Here is a 25,046-nt window from a genome sequence, read left to right on the forward strand (position 1 = left end):
CCGGCCCGTGGCATAGGCCGTATAGGCAAATGCTAAGGGCGCCGTCCATCAGGGGGCGCCACGCCAGTGCCACAAATGTTGAAAAAAAAAAAAAAAAAGTTGGTACTATTATTTCTAAATACAAAAATAATACCACGTTAATTAAAATGCAAAGTAAAGCTTATTTAATAGAAATATTATTTGTTACAACATGACGACGACCCCCCCCCCGCACGGTGCGCCCCCTCCCTTCCCGTATCATGGTTCCCTTTGGACGTCACCACATCAAAAAATCAACACAAGATGTCAAAACGGGCAAAACTGTCAGGTGCCCAGGGAAGAAAAAAGAGAAAAGAAGAGGAGGAGAAACGAGAAAAAGACAGAGGTAGGTAACGTTAGCCTACATGAAATTATTTGTCTGAATGTGATAGTAACCTAAATTTTTAGCATTAAGCTAATGTTACATGATTCGCTAATTGCTAATCAATAAATAGCTAGTTAACTGTTTTAACGTCAGTTAATATTGTGGAGGGGGCTAAATTGTTATGGAAAATAATAATGTAACGTTAGGTAATTACAGTACTCCCACCTTTCCCACCATTCCTCATTTGTATTCATCTTTTAAGCAGGTGTTTTTTGTTTACATTGTTATTGCCTTCTGGTTAGCTAACGTTTACCCTGCAGGTAATAGTCACTTTTCCACCCCTGTATATATTGTAGTTGTAAGCCTAGTTGTTAAAGTGCACATCATTAATGTTAATTAAGCAATATCACATGAGAGGGAATGCTGTTTTTTAATATGAGCACTGCTGTGATTCGGTCAAAGATAAACATAACATTCTCATATGATATTATACTGTTACTTTGCATTCTGCTATTCAGCATTTCACTGTAATGATGACAATAAATTGAATCTAATCTAATTTGCATATCAGTTAACATCATACATATATCTCTTTGGTTTTTCATTTATATTATACCATTTCATTTTATTCCTGGAATCATATGTTTTTATTATTAGACTTTAATACTCAGTGGTGTCACATACTCCTCTCTTCAGATGCACTGTTGAAGTTTCTAAATCCCACCCCTGGGCCATCTACCACATCTACCGCTGCTGCCTCCACTTCAGCAGCACAACCCACCAGTGATGCAGCATCAGCAGCACAACCCAGCCATGATGCAGCAGCATCAAGTGGTCTTCCTGTTGCCTCCACCTCAGCAGCACAACCCACCAGTTTTGCAGCAGCATCAAGCGGTGTTCCTGTTGCCTCCACCTCAGCAGCACAACCCAGCAGTGATGCAGCAGCATCAAGCGGTCTTCCTGTTGCCTCCACCTCAGCAGCACAACCCAGCAGTGATGCAGCAGCATCAAGCGGTCCTCCTGCTGCACCAATAGACCCTGCTGACTGGCCTTCTGCTTTAACTGAAAAGGTACGAACAGAGTTAGTTCACAGAGGTCCATTTGTAATTGATAGTGACTTCACATTCCCGAAACAGAAAGACGGACGAAGGTGTCAGCATGATTATTTTAACAGACTCTTAATCAATGGGGAAAAGGTGAGAAGAACCTGGCTTATGTATTCGAAAAAAGAGGATAGCTTGCACTGCTTCTGCTGCAAAATGTTTTCCAAGAGAGATTACAAACTGAGTAGGGAAGGTCTGAAGGACTGGAAAAATGCAAGCCACTTGCTCAAGGTCCATGAGGATAGCCAGGAGCATAATGCTCACATGGCAACATGGAAGGACTTGGAGGTCCGTTTTGCGAAAGGACTCACAATAGATAAACAAGAGATGGCACTTGCTGAGGCTGAGAGAAAAAGATGGCGTGAAGTTCTACATCGTTTGGTGGCAATAATTCAGTCCTTAGCTGAAAGAAACATGGCTTTCAGGGGGTCCACAGACACATTAAATAAACCAGACAATGGCAATTTTCTGAAAGAAGTGGAGCTTATGGCCAAATTTGATCCAGTGATGAAGCAGCATGTCAGTAGAGTAGAAAGTGGAGCTGGTAGTCACATACATTATCTGGGAAAAACAATCCAAAATGAACTGATTAACACCATCAGTTCAAGAATAATAAAACGCATTGTGGAAGATATCAAAACATCAAAGTATTTCTCCATCATTTTAGATTGCACACCTGATCTGAGTCATAAGGAACAGCTCTCTGTCATAGTCAGGATAGTGTCACAAGAAGACATACCACAAGTTAAAGAGAATTTCCTGGGCTTTCTTGTTGCAGAGGAATCAACAGGAGATCATTTTTCCACTCTCATCCTAAAACGGATAGAGGAGCTTAACATTCCTTTTGAAGACTGCAGAGGACAGTCCTATGACAATGGGGCCAACATGAAGGGAAAAAATAAAGGTGTTCAGGCAAGGTTGCTTCAGCTAAACTCAAGAGCTTTTTTGGTCCCATGTGGTGCCCACACTTTAAATCTGGTAGTAGCTGATGCTGCAAAAAGCTCACCAGATGCCCTTGGCTACTTTGGGCATTTAGCAAAATTATTCAAGCTCTTCTCAGCCTCCACCCATAGGTGGGGTGTTCTCCTGAAACATGTGAAAACCACCTTGAAATCATGGGCTGAGACCAGATGGGAAAGCAGGATAAAAAGCATTGATGCAGTCAGATATCAGGCTCGGCAAGTCAGAGAGGCTCTTCTGGAGGTGAGGGAAACAGCTACAGACCCTGTGGTCAGAGTTGAAGCCCAGTCTTTGGCTGAGGAGATTGGATCCTATCGTTTTTCTCCAGTCTCCAGATGAGCCCATACAAGATGCACTTAAAAAAATGGAAACCACATTTTTTAATGTGGTAGTGGATACAACCATCTCTTCACTTGATGAGAGATTTCAGAACCTTGGAGAGGTGAATGACAAGTTTGGAGTACTCCTCAATTTCCACAACTTACAAAAAGAAGAGCTGCTACAGCAGTGCCAAACACTGAGTACTACTCTGACCCATGACAGCCAGCCGGACATTAATGGCACAGAACTTGCAATGGAAATGCAGAATTTCCCACCATTGCCATCAAAGAACATGACAAACATGGAACTCTTGACCTTCCTGCATGAGAAGAAGCTGGCAGAAATTTACCCCAACATGTGGGTTGCTCTGAGAATCTTTGCCACTCTTCCTGTTACAGTGGCTGCTGCTGAAAGAAGCTTCTCTAAGCTCAAACTCATTAAAACCTACCTGAGATCTACTATGATGCAAGAACGTCTCAGTGGACTTTCCATCATAAGCATAAATCATGTGGTCTCAAATCAGTTGTCATATGATGATGTTGTAGATGACTTTGCTGCAAGAAAGACTAGGAGAGTAAGGCTGTAGCAGGTGATGTGAGGTTGATGAGTGGGTGGTGTACAGTAATTTGTAAGTCATTCTAGTTAATGCAGTATTAAAAAGCACAACAAGAGAACTCTGTAGGATCCCCTTTTTTGTAATATAGTTGTTAAAGTCATACTGGTTTATTTAATATCTTGTTTTGTGCAGTGCCTTATTTATATTGTATTTTTAATTTATTTTATCCAACTTGTTGACACGTTTTATTGTGTTTATGTATGTAAAATTTATTGTATTTCATATATTCATTTTTTATTTTTTGTATTCATTTATTTATTCACATATTTTTTTATCTTGTTAATTATTCTGATTGTGAATTTGCTTTCTTTAAGTAAAAAAAAAAGGTCAAAGACAAAGCTATTCGGTTTCTTGTGAGTACATACACTACACTGCCGATGTAGGGGGGCGCCACCTAAAATCTTGCCTAGGGCGCCAGATTGGTTAGGGCCGGGCCTGTGGAGAATAGAAGTAGTACTTATATAATGTGCCTGTTGCCTGAGATCCCATGACTGTAAGGTGACTGAGAAATATTTCTAATTTAAGAAAACTATGAAGGGGTTGATATTCAACAGTTCCTAAAGTCAAGAAGAAATAATTTCAATGGTGGTAACTGAATTGCCCCTCGGGGATAAATAAAGTCTTCTGAATCTGAATAAAAACTCTGTCAACTGATGTGAAAGAAACAGAAAGAAATGGGGAGGCGGAAAATCAGCATTATAATACAATATTAAAGAAAGTAATAATCCCCTTAAAATGTGACCAATACACTAAATCTGTATGAAATCTTACATGATAGATGTTAGAATTAATTATGAAACAAATACTGGAGAAGGTCTAATGGGCATAGATACAAATCTTCTTTTACAATAACGGCATAAAGTCTGTCATTAAATATGTTATGTTTTATAACACACTGTTATGGAAAAATAAGATAAAAATTGCAATTAAATAAAAATTTTAAAACCCATTACATTTGAAGTGTAGTTTATATTTTGGTTCTCGGACCTTTAAAGTGCAAAATAACAAAAACAAAAGAAAATAGGCCTCACTTCTTACTTTGTATTGTGGTGAAAAGATTTAACATTCAAGAAAAAACCATGAAGGGACACATCCTGCAGTCACAGTGTTACAGATTTATTTACACAGAAAGAATCAATCTACAGTTTACTTTGTATTTTGCTTTAGAAAACATGATGAGAAACAAAATAAGAAATCATGTTTCTTAAATATGTGTAATGTATATGTTTTGCAAATTTACAATACCATACACTAGAAAATAAACCCTGCATGGTTTAAATCTCAAAATCTTAATATTTGCTAAATCCACTTGTGGTTCTTAATATTAAGTACAAAGATTTGCTCAATTTCTATGTGACATACATGTTTGTACAGTTTGAATCTGTCATAGGCCCGAGGTGATTTCCACAAAGCAAAATGCAAGTCCAACGTATTTATTCTGTTTACAATCCGTGAAAGGCCACGATCAGAAATGGAAGTATTTAAAACTATAATTGTGATTCAGCTAATCCATTTAGCTGGTTCAGTCTAAGGGTCTTGGTAGTGGCTCCATGAAGGAGCAGACCTAGCTTGAAGATACTGCAATGTTAGTGCTGGTAAAATGGAGTGTTGTGTAAGGAAGGACAACTATGTGCTAACATGTGGATCACCACAGCAGATCAGTGTCTTCTGTGGTGATCCTTTGGGAAATAACAGAGCAGCAGGAGGCACACCTACATGACATCTCTGCTACTGCTAGCAGTTATTATTTTATTTTTTATGGCTGCTGACAACTTTCACTTCACTGGGTTGAGACTCTTGAACGGGGACACCCAGGGACTCCTCCGTGCTTTTAGATGGCATCATCAAAACTGTGCTAATATCCTCTCTGTCTTCTCTTTGAAACATTTCCTTTAATGGTGTCTCTAAATTCCAGCCTTGGTTCTTTGCAAATGTGTAAATACTCCCAAAGAGATAAGGAAACCATGCCAGAACATCAATTTGGGCTGCTTCCTTGGCACTGTGAACAAAGAAGGTTTTATTACTGTATGGTAAATAAGATAAGCAAAGTTCTAGATAGATAGATTGAGAGACAGACAGACAGACAGATGTCTGTCAATTAGTTTAACTAGTTTAATTAGTTTAACTCACTAATGCTCATGGAGATTGCGTATAAAGCGCAGTAATCCCAACGTGTTTTCAGTGTAGGGCTTTTTACCTTCCAATTTCTGAACCAGCTCTTGTGGAAACTGCAACAAAAACATTGGTTTTGAAGTGGATTTTAGGAATATAGACATTTGATATTTGATGTTACAGTCACCTTATTTTTCCACTGCTTAAAGGATCCGTCCACAGCACATTTTTCTAGAGAATCAATCAGCTCCTGTTCAGCTTTTCGATAGTTTGCGACGTCGTCCCTGTTACCGATCTTTCTCAAGTATTCAGTTTTCCTAGAAAGGAAATTATTAAAAATGCTTTAAATACAAAAAGCATTTAAAATTTTAAGGAGAAGTGTGTAATAAAAGGATTTAGCATTAGCAGAACAATTTAGCATTAATGCTTAACTAGGTTGATCCGGGATGATCAACTGTGGCTCACTTTGAACATGAACATCTGTATCCCTCTTTGACAGGCAGAAATCAAGAATCATAAAAAAATGGTTTTTATTAATTGTCAATCATTCCCTCACTTTTCAGAAGTCCAGAAGAAGGGATGGTTTAAGCATTCTTCTACTTTGGGTCTGTCCTTTGGCTCTTTGTTGATCATCCACTCGATGAGATCCTTTGCCACCACATCTTGAACATGATCCAAACTGTACTTCCCTTTGTGAATGTTGGACTCACATTTAAAGGATATGTCACCAAATGGATGGTGGCCTCCAGAGAGGATATAATAGATCAGCATGCCTGCCACCTTAATAATAACACATATTATCAGTTTAGGTATGTTTACCAAGACATTTTTCAGTTAATCAAGTTTGTGTTCAGACTTTACCTGTATGTCAGTGCTTGACTTGTATGATATGACAGATTCTTGTGCTAAAGTCTCTCGGGCCATCCAGCATTTGGTTCCTGCACTGCGTGTATGTAAAGTTGTTTGGCCTTTGAGTAAGCGTCTGCTTATGCCAAAATCAGCTAATCTTGCCCTCCCAGTAACATCTGCAAGAAGAATCATGTGAAATAAAATCCTAAGTGGTAAATATTGATTAAAATGTTGTTATTTCCCTCAATTTTAAACATTTCTTACCAATCAGAACATTTTGAGGTTTGAGATCTCGATGGAGAATTTTAGGATTCTGACAGTGAAGCACCTTTAGACTTTCAAGAACTTGTTTGACAAGTTTCTTTAACATCAGTGGGTCATGGTCATTCCTGATATATTCTTCCAAGGTGTATTCACAAAGTTGCAAACAAAGATATCCAAAGTTCTCGTCCTCTGCAGCATCAACATATCGTACGATATAAGGATGATCGAGTTCTGGATGTCGTAGAATTACTTCTTCATTCTTCAGCTCGTCATAGTTGCTTTTAGACATTCTCTTAATGGCAACTTCTGTGCCGTCCTCTCTCAGCCCCAAGAAGACTTCAGTACCATCACTTCCCTTCGCTATTCTGAATTCTGCATCATTCACATAAATAATGCTTCTGATTCTGGATATTTTACTGTCATCTGAGCCAACAAGCATCTCCAGTTTGTCCTTCCACCTGTTGCTGATTCGAAGCCATTTTTGTTTTTCTGCTTTTTCAATGACGCTGTATTCAAAAGGCTTTACATTTGAAGTTGATTCTACAACAGGAACTTTTGTTGTTGGATCAGTTGCTGCAGTGGAAACTTCATCATTTGGATCTTCTTGCTTTTCTGTCCTTTCCTTCTTTTTCTTCTTCTTTTTCTTCTTTTTCTTCTTGGCCACAGACGATGCTGCATTTCCCTCACATTCTGAGTTTGGTTTGCTCAGGTAACTTTTCAGACTTCTCAGCACCTCTTTCAGCTTGTCATTCATTTTCATATCAGCTGATGTCAGTATGTCCTCAGGCACTGAAGTTACACCCACTGATGTAAAAATGTTAGCTGCCTGTTCGATTAACCGCAGGTTTGCCAATATACCGTATGTATAGACCCTGATGTTAGTCGGAAGCTTCTCATTTACAAAAGGGGCAACTGTTCTGCATAACTCCTTGAAAAAGTCTAAGTGCCAGTCCTTTGTGCCTTTTGTTTTCTGTGTTATCACATACAGTGTTTGTAGCACTGATTCACAAACACCACTGTCCTGTGAGTCAAGCTGTTTCAGTAGTTGTGGAACTATAGCTACTGCATGCTCATTTGTTATGTCATCCATTGTACAGAAAACTGCATTTAAACTTTGAACTGCCAGCTTTACTTGTGTCTTAGGGATGTTTGGAAAGCGACTGGCTGCACCTGCAATGTAAGTATTCACATTCTCAGTTTCCTTTAGCCATTTAATACATGCCTGGCAGTATTTATCTGCATCTGGCCCTGTAACAGTAAAGAGAAGTTCAATCATGGTTAGATGGTCCTGAGGATCTTCCAACAGCATGTGACTGTTAAAATTTCTGAACACTTCTTCAGGTGTTTTTTCACGAATAGCAATTCTAGCATCCAAAAAATATCTGATTTTGGAGCAGAATTCATTTCCTTTGGATGCAATATTATTAATCATCTCAGATAATCTTTTGTTGTGAACAGAATGCTCAGGATGAGATAAAGGTAAGAGTGTTACCGATGCACCAGCAGAGAGGAGCACGTTTACAACATCTTCTCTGTCATTGTTGGCAGCAGTAAGCAGTGGTGTGAAAACATGGCATCCATTTAAATCAGCTTTTGCTTCTAGAAGTTTCTCCACAAAAAAAAGTGGAGCCTTGGAAAGTGGGACATAATGCAAAGGTGTCCAGCCATACTGAGAAGGTATATTTGGGTCTGCACCCTGTTTCAAAAGATAAGTACATATATCTCTGTTGTGTTTTACAACAGCAGCAATCAATGGTGTTATGCATTGCTTCCACTCTCTAGAAGGGTAAAGTCCATTAATGTCATTGTGCCTCAGTAACTTCGTGAGCTTTTTGCGGTTATTTTTAAATATACACTGTACTACAGGATGTGTGTCTGTTGGTTGGGGGAGTGTCAGTTGAAACTGTGCCACTGGAAAATTCATTTCTTTGCTTGCCTGTGGAAGAGAAAAAGAATTAATATTAGCAAAGTGATACTGAATTTGGTTCTGCTTTAAACTTGGTTTCAGAAACCTAAACAAATTTCTGTGCAAAAATATCAACTTGGAATAGAGAGCAACAAATAATAAACGTAATATTATCTATCCATCTTCTTCCGCTTATATGGGGCTGGGTCATGAGGGCAGCAGACTATGTAATGTTATATTACAATATAAAGTAGTGCATTTGTATTTGGAGACAATTTACACGGGTTCTTAATCACAAAATTACTAAGATACTGAAGTATATTCTTAACAAAGATATCTTAGACTAGGGATGCCATACCACTTAAACTTTGAACTTCCTTGTTGAACAAGGTGAACACACATAACCCAACCCAAGCATTGCAAATGGGATCAAATTACAACCCAACACTCCCCGTTAGCTCAGTGCTTTTCTTAAGCAAGCAGAGATTATTTTACAATACTTTTGTATAAAAATATATATATATGTATATATATATATATATACATATATATATATATATTTATACAAAAGTATTGTAAAATAATCTCTGTATATATATATATATATATATATATATATATACCTGACTGAGCATGTGACCCACATGCTGTAAGGCTATAGCAGAGCCCGGAAACAAATCCACCCCAATGTCTTTTACTGCCTGTCTGCCACCTGCTCTCTCTCCCAGTTTTTTCAGTCTTTTCTCAATAAGGCTAAAAAAACCCAACTTAAACAACAATCAGAGGATTGTAAGGAAATAAACTTACAGCGTCGACGTAAAGTACGGCTGTTACATTTAGGCCAAGGTCTCAGGTATCTTCTGGCTCCTCCCATTTATACAACACATACAGCAAAATTGTTAGATAGGGAGTGGGAGGGGTTGAGTGTATGTCAGGATACAAGATGTTATTGTACTGCTGCTGCCAACCCAGCCTGCAGGTTAATGATTTATTCCTTACAGTGGTATTATCAAATATGAAGATTTTGCTGGCAGCAAACATCCTGCTACAGTTGGTAACATGTTTTTCAAAGAGTAAACCTCCAATGTTCTGTAATGGTCCTCTGGCCTTGTACTCAGGGTTTTGAGTTTTGGGGATGATGAGGGGGTTTCTAGTTTGTGTTTTTTATAATCTTGTATTTTGGTCCTTTATTCTTTATTGTTACTTAGCCTTGTGGTTACAGAGTTATGTTTAGTTTCTTGGTGCTTATTATGATCCTGTATTCTGTGTCTTTTGTTCTCTGCTTGCTTTAGTTGTTAGATTTGTCTCTTCCTTATATGTTTCCGTTCTGTTCCTTTTCTCTTGTTTCTCTTGTCTGTTTCAAGTTTGTGTGTCTTAATCCAGGTTTCAGTCTTAGTTATTTCCTGTGTTATTCTGAAAGTGTCATGTCTCATGTGCTTTGTGTTTAATTCTACTTTCCCTGTTTCTTTATTTTAGTTTCAACTGTCCTCTCACCTGTTTGTGTGCCTTATATATTGTCTCAATCTTCTCTTGCCTTTGTTGTGTTCTCTCGCTCAGCTGTGTTCCTTTTTTGTGTGTTATCTGAGAAGAGTTATTTTGGGGGTTGTTGCTCCTAAACCTGCTTTTACTTCTTTAGAAGCTTAGCAATAAAGCTGTTTTTGAGTTTTCCGCTTTCCTGCACTTTTGGTCCAATTCTTGCCCTCATGTAGCTCACACTGACATAATCTTTGTTTAATAAATATTACTTCAATTCTTTTATTTAAAAAAAAAAACAAAAAAACCCAACAACAACAACACAGTTTCATTGTATATGTGACAATACAGAGAATAAAAGACTATTCTATTTTATTCTATTTATTCACATTCTATTGTAGTTTCCCTTAAAAAAAGAGATTCATGTTTTTTTCTGAGTTTTAATCGATACTGTATCATAAACCCATTGACAACTCCAATGATTAACAAATGATAAAACACAATTTATGACCATATTTTCATACATATATTGATAATTAACTGATTAATCTTAGCGTAGGCCTATATCATTAGAGTAACATTCAAGTGTAAACCAAAATCTTACAAAAAAATGTTTGATATCATTCACACTGAAGCATTTTTCTACAGTCATTTGTTAGTACCCACTGCGATCAGTGACATTCGGGTGACATCTTTTCTATTTCATTTTTGGACGTACAGTTTTGGTTCACTGTGTCTACAGAACGTCTAATGTTGACATCCAGAGGACCTCCATGTACAGGCTATTTATAGTCCAAGTGTGGTCGTTGTGGATTTCCTTTCAATGTCATGTTTTTATACTACTTCCATCAGCTCTGTATTCACCTGTTTCCAAAGGGTGGCGGGCTTGTTTTCTCTACATAAACAGTTATGTGTGAAGGAATGCAGAGTGATCAGCAGAGATGTCCAAGATGGCGCGGGCTCTAAAACAAAAGTGAGCAGCTGAACGGTGGTTTGGAGCAGAAATGTCCCCAGCTTCTCACAGTGTTAAGGGTTCAGAAATTGAGGAGGAAGACCAAAAATAGTGACCACTGATCCTGCCGGGTGCAATTAGACGACATTTTAATGAATACACATGTGGAGTCCAACACTGTGCAGATTCAATGTTGAACTGTCTTACAATAGTCAGAACAAAGACTTTATAGGGGTGAAATAGTACAGCCCCCCTTCTGTTGCCTGGCAGATCCAGTACAGCATACGTCAATCCAAAACCACAAACGTTCAGTTAACTTTGACATAGTTTAAAAAGAACATCGTCTTCGCGTCGAAGCCAGGTGTCTTCCTGTTGTCCCCGGACGCTCGCATATCTGTCTGGAACATCAGGCACACGTTCTGCACAAACTGTCACTCATGCAGGCACAATTTTGCAGTCGCAAGCAAAACATGATTAAACTCTTACCTACTCAAATGAGTCTAATACTGTGTGTGTGTGGGTGTGGGTGTGTGTGTGCTGTGTGCTGTGTACGTGTCATGACCTCTCCTGCACCCCGGCTCACCTCACACCTCTCGTCATCGCCAGACACAAGGCCTGCGCACGTACACAGCTGAAACTATATGTGTCTGTATGTCTAACCTCAACTTAGGCAACCAGGCTAAGGCCATCCTGTGTGTGCCGATCTTGACTTATATGAAAAATGTATAAAACAAATGTTTCAATCTAACACAACTACTTAAAACTTAATCAAAGCTTAATCAAAGATATAAATGCATAATAAAATAACCTGCTCTTAGCTTGCACTTAGACTCTGCTTTCGGTTTCACTTCCTGCCCTGCACACTCTGTAAACCTGCAGTTTCCCGTGAAGACTTTTAGGCTCAGATTATCTTCAAAGGTTAGCCTTTTTCAAATAATGCAATGTAATCTGCCTATAAACATTTTAAGATTATAGATTCAACTCAACAGTTTAAAGTGGTTCTTCTTGGACCTGTAATAAAAGCTTAATTGGGTGCCAATATGTTTAAACATCTAAATGCACTATCCCTACTTGGAGATTATGTGATTAATGCCATGGTAATATGAACAATAGCAGGGAAATAATTTCTCTAATCCCAATAACAGTCACTCCACAAAATATGCGCATCAACAAAGACTGTCGAACAGATGGCCATTCATACATACACACCTACACAAACTTCTTGTACTTTCCGTCGCAACTTCTATCAATCCAGCTACTGATCACAAACACATTCACTTCCCTTTTAAACCTATTAAACATATTGTATTACTTTTAAAAGGACTCCCAAACTTTTTCTAAGTACTAAAATCATTATTTTACATTTTAACATGGAATTCAACATTTTTAATTTCATGTAATTATAACAGCATTCATATATGGCCTTACCCAAAACTCCTTAGAACAGGTGTACAGAGTGTAATTTAAAAGTTTAAACACAGTTTTTGGTACAATAAGTGAAACACCAAATGAGCCTGAACTGGCTATAGTTCTCCACCACTGATATCTGGGAAAGAGTTGCTAACATGTGTGAACACAGGGATCCTTTTACACATGAAGACTTTAAAACACAGCTAAGGCTGTCAGTGTTTCCAAGTTGTTAGTTTTGCTTCCATGAACCTTTCAGTGTGGCAGCCTGAGAAGAATTTAAAATTCTGAAAACATTAACAAACTCAGATTAAAAATAAAATGAACTTCTTCTTCTTCTTTCAACTGCTTCCATTACCATAAAAAGAGAGCAAAAGGGTGCAGAACAAGTGGTGGTTGCTGTACTTCAGCATCTACCCAGCACTACAAAAGAGGAGTGAGAGGAGCATAAAGAGGGCAATGATTTTAAGTAGCAGGTCATTTCAGATACAACGTTTCCATCAGCTCAACAAACATCAGCAAACACAATCTTTGTGTGAAGTGTGCTGCTAGTGAACGGTCCAGCTGCTGTTTTTCACTCAGAGATGGAGAAAGATAAGAAAGACAGGAGAGCAGAGGAAGGAGAGAGGTTCGATTTAAAGGTAAGGACTGCTGAGTGGGATTTGATAAACTGGAAGTTTAAATATTACATGTAAGTCCTCACATTTTAAAATCACATATTGGATCTGTACATGTGACATTACATTTTTCTATGTATTGAAAAGTGCTGCAAAACAAACTAAACTAGACTAATTATAAAGGTTGCATGAAAATAATCTACAGTTCAGTACAGGATAAACTGGCTTGCAGCTCGTAGTTTAAAATAAAGCAGTGTGTGTGACTGGTGCACAGTGGCTGTGGTGCTCATGGTGAGAGTTCGGTCACATCAAGTGCAGCTGAGCTGATTTTGAAGTGAAGCTGACGATGCTTAGATTTATTCACTGAATACCCTTCATACTGTTTAGTATAAACACGAGACAAACAGTGTGCTGTCAGCGTAGATGATGGAAATCAGCCAGGACAACTCATAAAACACCTGCTTACATCTTATTAAATTCAGGTGTGTAAATCCACAAAGAGCAGTAAACCTCAGAGCACCAGCAGCCCAGATCAGCTGATCACAGCCTGTACACAAAGAAAATCTACTGGAGCTCTGAATAGGAATTGTGATTCTTTTTCCATTGCTGAGCCACTACGACCGATTTTAGAGTTCCCCCACCTGCTGAATCCCACTTTAACCCGTTCCTGAAACTCCTTTTCTGTTTAGAGTCGCTCTCTACAATGTAGAGATATTTTAAAATTTTTCGTCTTTTTCTCTGCTCATGTTCTACCAAACTGATTCAAGCTGAGTATATTTATGAGAATTAAAATTTAAAGAAGTAAAGTTTATATTCTCATGTATTAATGTTACTTTAATAACACATTAATATAACACAAGGTTCAATTAACTTTGCACAAAAATAGCTGGCAGAAAAATCCTCCAAGACCCGCCCCTGGAAGAGCCCCGCCCCATAGGAAAGAGGTCCGAGCCCCCCCAGATACCCAGCACTTGCTGACAGCAAGTGCTTAAAAAACAGCACTAAGTTCTCCTGTAAACTGAATGTAAATTGATGATTTTGAAGGGAAGTCCTCTTTTGTTCTGTTATTTAAACCAGTTTACAGAAGGATGACAGGATCACATCATATATGCAGTACTGTGCAAAAGTCTTTAGCCAGGTGTAATCGATTTATTAAAACACAGAAATACAGCATATAATGAATGTTTGCAATTCTAAGGAGCTTCAAAGTCAATGATTAGCATGATCACCTTTACTGTTGACAGCCACCCTTGCAGTGAGATCATTTCTGATTCAGTGAAAAGTAGATGAATCAGCTGATGGTTCAGATGCATCTCTCAGGTCCTGTGTGGAGACTTTGCTGGACTTCTGTCTGTTTCTTAAAGACATGACTTTCAGATGCTATTCAGCTGGTGTAGATAGTGGGGGTTTTAGGTCTGAAACATCTTCTTTTGTCCTCCATTCATCCAATTTCATGAGATAACTTTTTGGTACAAGGACTGGACTGAAAAAGACTGAAAAGAAAACTTTGAAAGAGCTTCAGAAAGCCTGGAGGAAAATAATAATAATAATACACATTGACCAAAATGTCCCAAAGTAAACCAATCTCTCTCTGCTTTCTTATCAAACAGCTTCTGTCATAAAGCTTTGCAGCCAACCTTTACTTCGCCGCCATCTTGTGGCAGCAGCTGGCTACTGTTATTTGCACATGCACATTGTGTTTTTCTGTTCCATTATATTTTAAAACAAACTCCTTGAATTGATTAGTGGATTGAAGTACTATATGAAATATTAGCGTTAGGTAAGTCCCCCATTTCAGTTTATTAAACTTTGATTTTGCTGACATGTCCTGGAGATTTACACTGACAGCAGGTCTGCATTACATCATTATGTTGGAGAAGCTGATGGAGGTGTAAACTCCCTCCACTACGCTGTTTATTGGACATTAGCTACATTTAAGCACAGTTTTCTCATTTGTCTGAATATTTGAGTTGAATCAGTCCACAGCTTGATGCAGTTTAGCTGACTTTCTTGAGGTGCTGAGGGCAGTTTGAGTGCATTACCGCAGACTGATCTCCTCTGTTATTGTTATGTTTCCAGTGTGAGTGCATGGAAGGATCTCACAGATCAACATGTGGTCCAGCCACCTCTGCTGCCCCAGCCTCACCTCCAGCTGAGACTCAGAAGAACAAAACAAAGAAGGCTTCGTGGTGGCGCAAGAAGTCTGACGATGTTCTGGAGAAGGACTCATCAGGTCCGAAGCCTCCAGTCTCAGCTGTACCTGATAAAGAAACTGTGGCACGTGAAACATTCCTGCCACCTTCTGCTACAGATCTGAGGTATGAGGTCCTTTTACTGTGTTTCTGTTTAAAGCTGATTTATTGCTTTGTGTTTCTTCTCCTGTAATTTCATGACTGTAACTACACTGTTTGTGTCTTTCTATCACGGTAACATCAGCACTGACAAATGTGAAGTCAAGGACGTTGGTGTCCAGACGGAGGTTTCGTGCCCTCCCAACTTGCTGCTGCTTTTCTGCACGGTACGTTCTACAGAGACGAGTGTGACACGTGAACAGCTGTTATAGGAACATGTGGAGTCTGAATGTTAGGATTGACACTCAAATTCTCATTATTGGTTGAACTAACTGGTGATGTGTTCCTCAAAGAAAAAGGTGACCTTCAACGATGAGCCGCTCTGTCCTGAAGTCCCTCAGAGACATGAGCCAGGTTCCAGGCCGTCTACCTCAGCAGGTCACGGTGGGAGCCAGGGGCTACGTTGGACACAGAGTATGGATGCCGCTCAACGTCTCTGACCTCCTGCACAAACATCATCTCCCAATGGGAGCTGGACTGCCTCAGGTAAGAGTCATGCACACACACTGAATATGGAGCCAGTGTTCAGATGAATATCAGGTTAAAGTCAGTGATTTGAAGAACAACAGAGGAAAATCCTCTGACTTGCTTCCTCTTTGTGCTCTCGTTTAAGATTGCCTAACCTGAAGTATACATGCTACATGGGCCCCGCTCTGCAAACTCTCTGTGGTAGGACTTGACTTAAGCGGTTAAAGAAGTGCAGGAGACAGATGCTGTCCAGTGTAGCGAGTGATTTATTCAGCATTTTGTGATCAAACAATATTTACAAAAAATAAATAAACTCAACTCCATAGTTAACTCAGTACAAATAAACATAACTGAACTTAAATCAACAGAAACTAAGGTCAAAATGCAGACAGCTACACTGACCTGGTCCTTTCTTCCCTGAACACCCGCGTTCATCTGCTTAAATAGTCAATTCACCCTGGACTATTCCATTTGGTAGGTAAGGCAAACATTTCAATATTCCAACGTATACTGCTATCTTTCCTAGCAATAAAACTCTGCAGTGTATAGTCGATACATATTACAACAAATCAATTTCTCTATAAACACACTCTAAAATCAACTTTATGAAATTACAAAGATTCTCCCCCTTCTTCCCCTGGCCTCTTCCTGTGACCTCAGGTTAACCAGGAAGTTATAAATACAGGAAGTAAAACTACATTTCCTCTCTTTGTTCCTAGAACACAGGTACGTAAGGTGAGTTCAAACTAAACCAATTAACAGTTGAAATAAATAACATGTTAACTTAACAAACTTGCCAGAATTGATTTAAACCAAGATGTTATGTTATAAAGTGCAAAACATAAACAAACCCGGGATAGTAGATGTTTGCCTGGTGCAGACTACATATGAGATGAGGCTAAATCAAAACAAGAATGTTAACTAAGGATATGGACAAGTGGTATTCTCACCCACTTTGTCACACTCTCCTCACACTGAGAGTCATTACTGAGGAGCTCTGCAGCCAGCTGCAGCTGTGGAGGTTTCACCCAGAGTGCCAGCTCATCAGGTACAGCGCAGACACCATCGCTCTTTGGTTTCTCCACCAAATTTGCTGATCAACGTGAAACACAAACTAACTTTGTGTCTTCTTCACTTCTGCTGTTTGCAGTCAGTTTGTGGACATCAAATTGAGCCGCTTCAACAACGACAGCTGGAACAAAAGCTCTGTCCTGACTGCTTTTAAAGACACGGTCGCTGCGTCTCATCCAGAGTTTGACGACGACGATCAGAAAGTAAGCAGCTGTGTTTTTGCACTGCGCAGCACACTCATCTCTGCTATAGTTTGTACATTTGCACCTGAAACTGTTTTGTTTTGTGTGTGTCTGTGTGCAGGATGCCCACGAGTTCCTCGTCTGTGCTCCAGTGTGAGTTCTCTAAGCTGCAGGCAGAAGCAGCTGCCTTGGACAAACCTTCCATCTGTCCAGTTAGAGCTCACATTGGCTTCACGATGTTGAGCATATGTCTGTAATCCTGGAGTGGTGAGCTCGGACACTATGCTTGACATTTGCTCAAAGAGGATAAAACAACAATAAAGCACACCAGTCTGTGGTTGTGAATGCTTGCAATTAATTGTTAGGAGATGGACTAAGCCCAGATCAAGTATCATGTTTCACATACTTTATACTGTCACAAGGTTGTACAAACCTTTTTGCCAAGATTTAAAACAAATGTTATTATTTATGCATCTACAATGTGCATCTGACTGATGAGTGACGAAACGTTTCTCCCACTGAAAACGCAACGTCCAGATGAACAGAATCAACCTTTTGGGATTTACTATCCTGGATAACTGAGCATGCATCAAGATATATAATGTGCTTACATTTTTAGATGTGGAAATTATATAGTGTATTTATTTTCATAATCACAATGATACTGAGTGAAATACTGACCAGTATTCAGGTTTTTTAATTGTTGTTGTGTCCACACACTTCAGGAGCTGCCACTGGTGTCATTTTACTTGGGCCAGCACAGCTCAGTGTCCCTGACGTTCTGACCAAGAAGCCCTAATGTAGCTACAGTGAAAATGCCACACACAAAAACCCCAACAACAACAAAAAACCTTATTGCTGATTTAGGTGATTATTTCTTGCACATAAACTTTCTCCACAGCGCTCCATTAAGTGTTAAATAAGTATCCGGATCATGCATCTTTCATGTATGGATATGTGCTGGTTTTCTTCAAGACTGGTAACCAAAGATATCCCGCTCAGGTGCACCTTATGGATGTGTAACATGGTAGACTAATGTGCCTGTGTTAATTCAGGTCATATTATTGTGTGAAGTTGCACTGGGTTGGGAGTGGTTGTGTGTGTGTGTGTCACATTTTTGCTGAGCCAATGGCTGGAATGGGGTTGGACTAATTAGAGGCAGGTGTACTTGATTGCACTGATACACTGGTCTACTTATAGCCCACACTACAAACACTGCTGTGTCATTTTGTCTCTCTGTGCAGGCCAGGGCCTATTATATGCCACAGCCTAAAGGCAGCAGAGTTGCAGAGGCTGGAGTGACCACTGGCTATATGCTTGCAGGGTGGTGGGTCTCAGAGGACAACTGCTAACCCTGTTGAAGGCAACACGTGGAGTGCAACTGACAGTGTGGCATAGCTGGCTCTGGCCTTGGGACTGTGTGTTTTATTTGATTCATAAAGGGGACACTGGACTGTTTTATCTTTTATCTCTTGATTATTTGTCAATAAATTATCTTTTAGAATTTTATTGACTGTCATCTTTTTGCCCACGGCTGAGACGGTTGGTCAGACCAAGAATCTGTTTTTATTGGGTGTGTTACAACTGTTCTAAAGTTACATAATTAAAGTTGAAACAATTTCAATGTCAATTAACATACTCAATCGTTAAAGCAAAATATAATGTTTATCATTTTTAGTTTTTATTAAAATGAATGTATGTAGACAGACCCAGCACACACTGGAGAGATTATATCTCTCGGCTGGCCTGGGAACACTTTGGCGTTCCCAGAACTGGATATGTCTAACATATGGTCTTGGTGGCCTGTCTGGGGCTCTGGGTTAAAATTGGCCTCTTCCTTGATTATGCTTATCATGATTTTTGTTTGTTTGATCTTTTTCATGTGCTAATGATGCATTATCTTGAAAGGATACTTTCATTTCTGTTTAGAGATTAGTTTCCACACAGAAACGGAAGAACTGAGGCAGCAAATGCAAAAGAAAGTCTGCTTTCTGGAAGCCACTTCTATATGTGGAGCTGTATTTGAAATGGGTCTAGTTTGTTAACAGGAAATCCACCATTACATGGGCAGGAAATGCTATCAGACAAAGAAACAAGACACATAAGGGAAACAGAATTGCTGATAACATTACAGCTGCTACACATCATGCTAGTTTTCTCACAAGGAGAGAGGAACAGCCTCACTGACACAGTTATGTCTCTTACTGATATCTGCAATAAACAAAAATTTCAAATAAAACACTTTTTTCCAGAATATACTGCTGCTGCCTTTACAAACTGAAAACTGAGAAACACTACATCATAATAGCAGCAGGCTGGACTTGCATACTGACAAATTCAAGATACAGCTGTTCATATTGCCAAGAAAACTCTCCTCATTTACTGGAGAAAAAGTAAATGTTTCCACTGTTTTCATAATTCCATAATCATACCTGATAATTTCTGAAACTCCTTGAGCTGCCTATTCCCTATCTCCATCAGTTTTCTTTAGAAACACATGCATGTATACATATATGTCGTTTCTAATTTAAGTTATTATATTATACATTATGTGTTTTCCAGGTGACAAAATGCAGGAACTATGGGCTAAAAAATTCAAGTTCTAAACTCCATCTATATGATCCAATCAGTAACCTCAATTTGAGAATCGGAGTCTAATTAAAACATTTTCTTTTGTAATTCTTCTTCCTAAAGTTGGGCTGCAAGCAAGAACAGTTGCATTTAATTAATTAATAAAATTGGATAAACAAAAACTTCATGTAAAATAAACAAACACAAAGAGCAGAAGCTTTGGGGGAAAAAAAAGAACCCAAATATCTTTAACTGATCCTCTTTGTTTTCATCACCCCGGTGCACACACTTCAGGAGCTGCCACTGGTGTCATTTTACTTGGGCCAGCACAGCTCAGTGTCCCTGATGTTCTGACCAAGAAGCCCTAATGTAGCTACAGTGAAAATGCCACACACAAAAAACCCCAACAACAACAAAAAACCTTAACTTATTTAGTTTATGTACAAGAAATAATCACCTTCCTCCACAGCGCTCCATTAAGTGTTAAATAAGTATCCGGATCATGCATCTTTCATGTATGGATATGTGCTGGTTTTCTTCAAGACTGGTAACCAAAGATATCCCGCTCAGGTGCACCTTATGGATGTTCTAAAGTTACATAATTAAAGTTAAAACAATTTCAATGTCAATTAACATACTCAATCGTTAAAGCAAAATATAACGTTTCTCATTTTTAGTTTTTATTTAAATGAATGTGTGTAGACAGACCCAGCACACACTGGAGAGATTATACAGGGAGTGCAGAATTATTAGGCAAATGAGTATTTTGTCCACATCATCCTCTTCATGCATGTTGTCTTACTCCAAGCTGTATAGGCTGGAAAGCCTACTACCAATTAAGCATATTAGGTGATGTGCATCTCTGTAATGAGAAGGGGTGTGGTCTAATGACATCAACACCCTATATCAGGTGTGCATAATTATTAAGCAACCTCCTTTCCTTTGGCAAAATGGGTCAAAAGAAGGACTTGACAGGCTCATAAAAGTCAAAAATAGTGAGATATCTTGCAGAGGGATGCAGCAGTCTTAAAATTGCAAAGCTTCTGAAGCGTGATCATCGAACAATCAAGCGTTTCATTCAAAATAGTCAACAGGGTCGCAAGAAGCGTGTGGAAAAACCAAGGCGCAAAATAACTGCCCATGAACTGAGAAAAGTCAAGCGTGCAGCTGCCAAGATGCCACTTGCCACCAGTTTGGCCATATTTCAGAGCTGCAACATCACTGGAGTGCCCAAAAGCACAAGGTGTGCAATACTCAGAGACATGGCCAAGGTAAGAAAGGCTGAAAGACGACCACCACTGAACAAGACACACAAGCTGAAACTTCAAGACTGGGCCAAGAAATATCTCAAGACTGATTTTTCTAAGGTTTTATGGACTGATGAAATGAGAGTGAGTCTTGATGGGCCAGATGGATGGGCCCGTGGCTGGATTGGTAAAGGGCAGAGAGCTCCAGTCCGACTCAGACGCCAGCAAGGTGGAGGTGGAGTACTGGTTTGGGCTGGTATCATCAAAGATGAGCTTGTGGGGCCTTTTCGGGTTGAGGATGGAGTCAAGCTCAACTCCCAGTCCTACTGCCAGTTTCTGGAAGACACCTTCTTCAAGCAGTGGTACAGGAAGAAGTCTGCATCCTTCAAGAAAAACATGATTTTCATGCAGGACAATGCTCCATCACACGCGTCCAAGTACTCCACAGCGTGGCTGGCAAGAAAGGGTATAAAAGAAGAAAAACTAATGACATGGCCTCCTTGTTCACCTGATCTGAACCCCATTGAGAACCTGTGGTCCATCATCAAATGTGAGATTTACAAGGAGGGAAAACAGTACACCTCTCTGAACAGTGTCTGGGAGGCTGTGGTTGCTGCTGCACGCAATGTTGATGGTGAACAGATCAAAACACTGACAGAATCCATGGATGGCAGGCTTTTGAGTGTCCTTGCAAAGAAAGGTGGCTATATTGGTCGCTGATTTGTTTTTGTTTTGTTTTTGAATGTCAGAAATGTATATTTGTGAATGTGGAGATGTTATATTGGTTTCACTGGTAAAAATAAATAATTGAAATGGGTATATATTTGTTTTTTGTTAAGTTGCCTAATAATTATGCACAGTAATAGTCACCTGCACATACAGATATCCCCCTAAAATAGCTAAAACTAAAAACTACTTCCACAAACATTCAGCTTTGATATTAATGAGTTTTTTGGGTTCATTGAGAACATGGTTGTTGTTCAATAATAAAATTATTCCTCAAAAATACAACTTGCCTAATAATTCTGCACTTCCTGTATCTCTCAGAAATCCTGGGAACACTTTGGCGTTCCCAGAAGTGGATATGTCTAACATATGGTCTGATGGCCTGTCTGGGGCTCTGGGTTAAAATTGGCCTCTTCCTTGATTATGCTTATCATGATTTTTGTTTGTTTGATCTTTTTCATGTGTTAATGATGCATTATCTTGAAAGGATACTTTCATTTCTGTTTATAGATTAGGTTCCACACAGAAACGGAAGAACTGAGGCAGCAAATGCAAAGGAAAGTCTGTGTTTTCTGGAAGGTACTTCTATATGTGGAGCTGTATTTGAAATGGGTCTAGTTTGTTAACAGGAAATCCACCATTACATGGGCAGGAAATGCTATCAGACAAAGAAACAAGACACATAAGGGAAACAGAATTGCTGATAACATTACAGCTGCTACACATCATGCTAGTTTTCTCACAAGGAGAGAGGAACAGCCTCACTGACACAGTTATGTCTCTTACTGATATCTGCAATAAACAAAAATTTCAAATAAAACACTTTTTTTACAACTACAATCTGGGAATTTAATCATATTATTATTTTGTTGTATGTCAGGGTTGTGTCAGATAGGTGTATGTTTGCATGGGATTAATGAAGACTGTCATTTTTAGAAACTCCCACCATGCTGTCAAAGAGCTGATGTTGATGCTTTTAAAGCGTTCATTCAGTTTGATGTTTGAAGCTGATAAATGGTAGGTCTTAAATCACTAGATTATTGCATAGTGCCTGTTCTAGACCTAGCCAGAGCTCATCTAAGAGGGTGTGTTTTAACCATCCAAAGAGGGAGAAAGGGTCTTTTGTCCCTCTTTGGGGGGAAACTCCCACTGGGTTTAAATCTGGGACTCTCCACCATTGACCCTTAGAACTGAAGAAGCTTTTCGGATGAGAGGTGAAACGTCTTCAAGCAACTCAAAGAAGTCCAGACGCTTTTCTTTCCATGATAGCACACTGTTGAAAAGAAATAGTCATTGATGTGACCGTCTGCTTGGTATCATATTTATTAAAGTAATTAGGAGGAACTGTGTGATTGCGCAACAAGAATTTGTCACGCTACTCTTATCTGATTTTTTTTCTGTCTGTGAACAGATAAGTATGTTTAAAAACAAACAAAGATAACAAAATGAAAATGTACAAAACATAGTACTATTGTATTGTGCACATTAAATTGTGCATCTGATGTCAGTGATATACAGTTTTAATTTAGTTTTTTAGTTTGAAGTTTTAACAGCTTTAATGTCTTTATTCACATTAAAGTGTTTCCACACATAAATCAACAACTGTCAGATTTAATATGATTACTAAAGAGACAAAAATCTCAGTTTAGTGTTTTGTGTTTGCGTTAGACCTGATATAACAAAGACAATGAAAAAGTATGACAAAAAATTTTCTTGTCAGAGTTTATAAGTCAAGTGTACAGTTAGCTTTGATTTTGAGGCAGCACAGTATGAAAGAGAAGTTTTACAGATACAGAACATTTAATACCAGAGACAGACGCTGACTAACATGCTACAGTTCATCTTTATTCTTTTCTAGTTGTGTTAGTGTTGCCATCACACTGCGTAGTTTCTCTTCATTGTCATTGATTTCTGCAGTTGTTGTCTCAAAGTACTTATTCATGTATTCTATGCTGGCTCCCAAGAAAGTCTTTGCGTCATCCATTAAATCCAACACTGGTCTAAGCAGTGATGTAGAAATCAACAATGGCTTCATAACTTCAGTCAAAGGATCCATGAGACGTCCAAAATCATAAAAGATAGCTGGAACGTAGGCTCTGTCTAAATTATTTTCAGCCTGGAAAACAAAATTAACCAAATTAATGTAACAAAATATACAAAAATATGTAACTATGTGCAAAAAGACTTTAATAATGGGAAATTATGTTTGGTTTTAGTTGTTATAGCAATACATATTTTTCTGTTAGCACTCTGTCAATATCCATGTCCACAACATCGCTGACAGACTCACCTTCCTTCTCGCTATTAACTTTTGCAATGTTTCAACGTTTTCCTTCAGTTTCTCCTGCAAAACCAGAAAGAACATCAACAAACATGCGTGTGAAACATGTAACTGTGACAAAGTGAGCATTTTAAAAGTAAAGAGGAAAGCTTAACCATTAATCGGTCTGTCATGATTTAATGGAAAAAGTGCTTAATTAAAAGTTCAATTCTTTATTAAAACAACAACAAAAAAGAAAGTTAACAAACAGTTTACCAGTTCGTCCTTGTTTATCAGTGCACTTGAAAGATGGAGCAGACACAGCAGAGTCAAAATCATAACTAAGCCTTTGGTAGTTGTGACACCACTCATGGCCAACTGTGCTGCTGCCATCAAAGTTTCTGAAACACATTAAAAGTATAAATAAGGATTTGTAAAGAAATGTACAAGTACAGATGTTGCATGAAAATCTGCCTGCAATATTTTTTCATGGTACAATGTTGCTGTTCTTACCTGCCGGTGACAAAAGAACTGATGAATGCTGACATGAAGGACTGACACACACAAACACACACACAGAGTGGCCCCTCCTCTATGACACGGCTCAGCTGTGGGTGGGTCAAAGTACTTCTTTCATTTCAATTCCAAAAAGTCCCGTTCTGCTGTGGGTTCATAGGTTCATACTAGCTGTCTGTCATCCTGGTAACCGGGTAAGGCTGGTCACTGTGAAACCTCAAACACCTAGTTAAAAATGTAATAAAGTAAAAATTTGTCAAATACAGACAACTTTTATTTCATTACATAGTGACACGTAAATGGTTTAAAGAAGCTCCACATTTTTAACATTTGTATCTGTGAGTGTATGTTCAGACATTCAGACTGCAGACATTTCTGCATGTCTTGATCACATTAAAAGATCTGCAAAGATCTGTCTTAAAAAGATTGTTGCACATACTTCATATCATTTTAGGTAAAAACATCTTCAGCAAATACAGTTTGAATACTCACTGATACTAATGAGCATTGAGAATCAGAGTAACGTGAAGATCAACAACTGCTTTTCACAGGGACAGTATCAGATATAAGGATAAGGATAACTCTTTTTTTTGTCATCACACAATTTGTACAATAGTACAGCGAAACTGGAAACTGTCCCACGTCAGCACTAAGCAACTAAACACAACACAACACAGGAGAGTATATATTGGATTTTTAAAAAGTGAGAAATGGTATGAGCACAAAAGGTA

At 38.8% G+C, this 25,046-nt stretch overlaps 2 protein-coding genes across 3 annotated transcripts in view; one reads left to right on the forward strand and one right to left on the reverse strand.

The window, feature by feature from the left end:
- Positions 1–301: 301 nt before the first annotated feature.
- On the forward strand, positions 302–2,745 carry LOC109199944 (zinc finger MYM-type protein 1-like). The gene is made up of 2 exons (XM_019355295.2): positions 302–1,174; positions 1,295–2,745. The coding sequence occupies exons 1-2, from the start codon at positions 985–987 to the stop codon at positions 2,743–2,745; spliced, it is 1,641 nt and encodes a 546-aa protein (XP_019210840.1). The 5' UTR covers positions 302–984.
- A 2,159-nt stretch (positions 2,746–4,904) lies between these two features.
- Positions 4,905–25,046, reverse strand: part of LOC102078856 (serine/threonine-protein kinase ppk4-like) — a 95,307-nt gene continuing 75,165 nt past the window's right edge. For both annotated transcript variants that reach the window (XM_019355303.1, XM_019355306.2), the window contains exons 4-7: positions 6,012–6,235; positions 5,643–5,772; positions 5,474–5,571; positions 4,905–5,342 (exon numbers count right to left, since the gene is read on the reverse strand). In XM_019355303.1, coding sequence (XP_019210848.1) covers positions 5,093–5,342; positions 5,474–5,571; positions 5,643–5,772; positions 6,012–6,235 — 702 coding nt within the window. In that variant the 3' untranslated portion in view covers positions 4,905–5,092. The remainder of the gene's footprint in view (positions 5,343–5,473; positions 5,572–5,642; positions 5,773–6,011; positions 6,236–25,046) is intronic.

Source organism: Oreochromis niloticus, unplaced genomic scaffold (genome assembly GCF_001858045.2).
Source record: "Oreochromis niloticus isolate F11D_XX unplaced genomic scaffold, O_niloticus_UMD_NMBU tig00007743_pilon, whole genome shotgun sequence".
Taxonomy (NCBI): Eukaryota; Metazoa; Chordata; class Actinopteri; order Cichliformes; family Cichlidae; genus Oreochromis; species Oreochromis niloticus.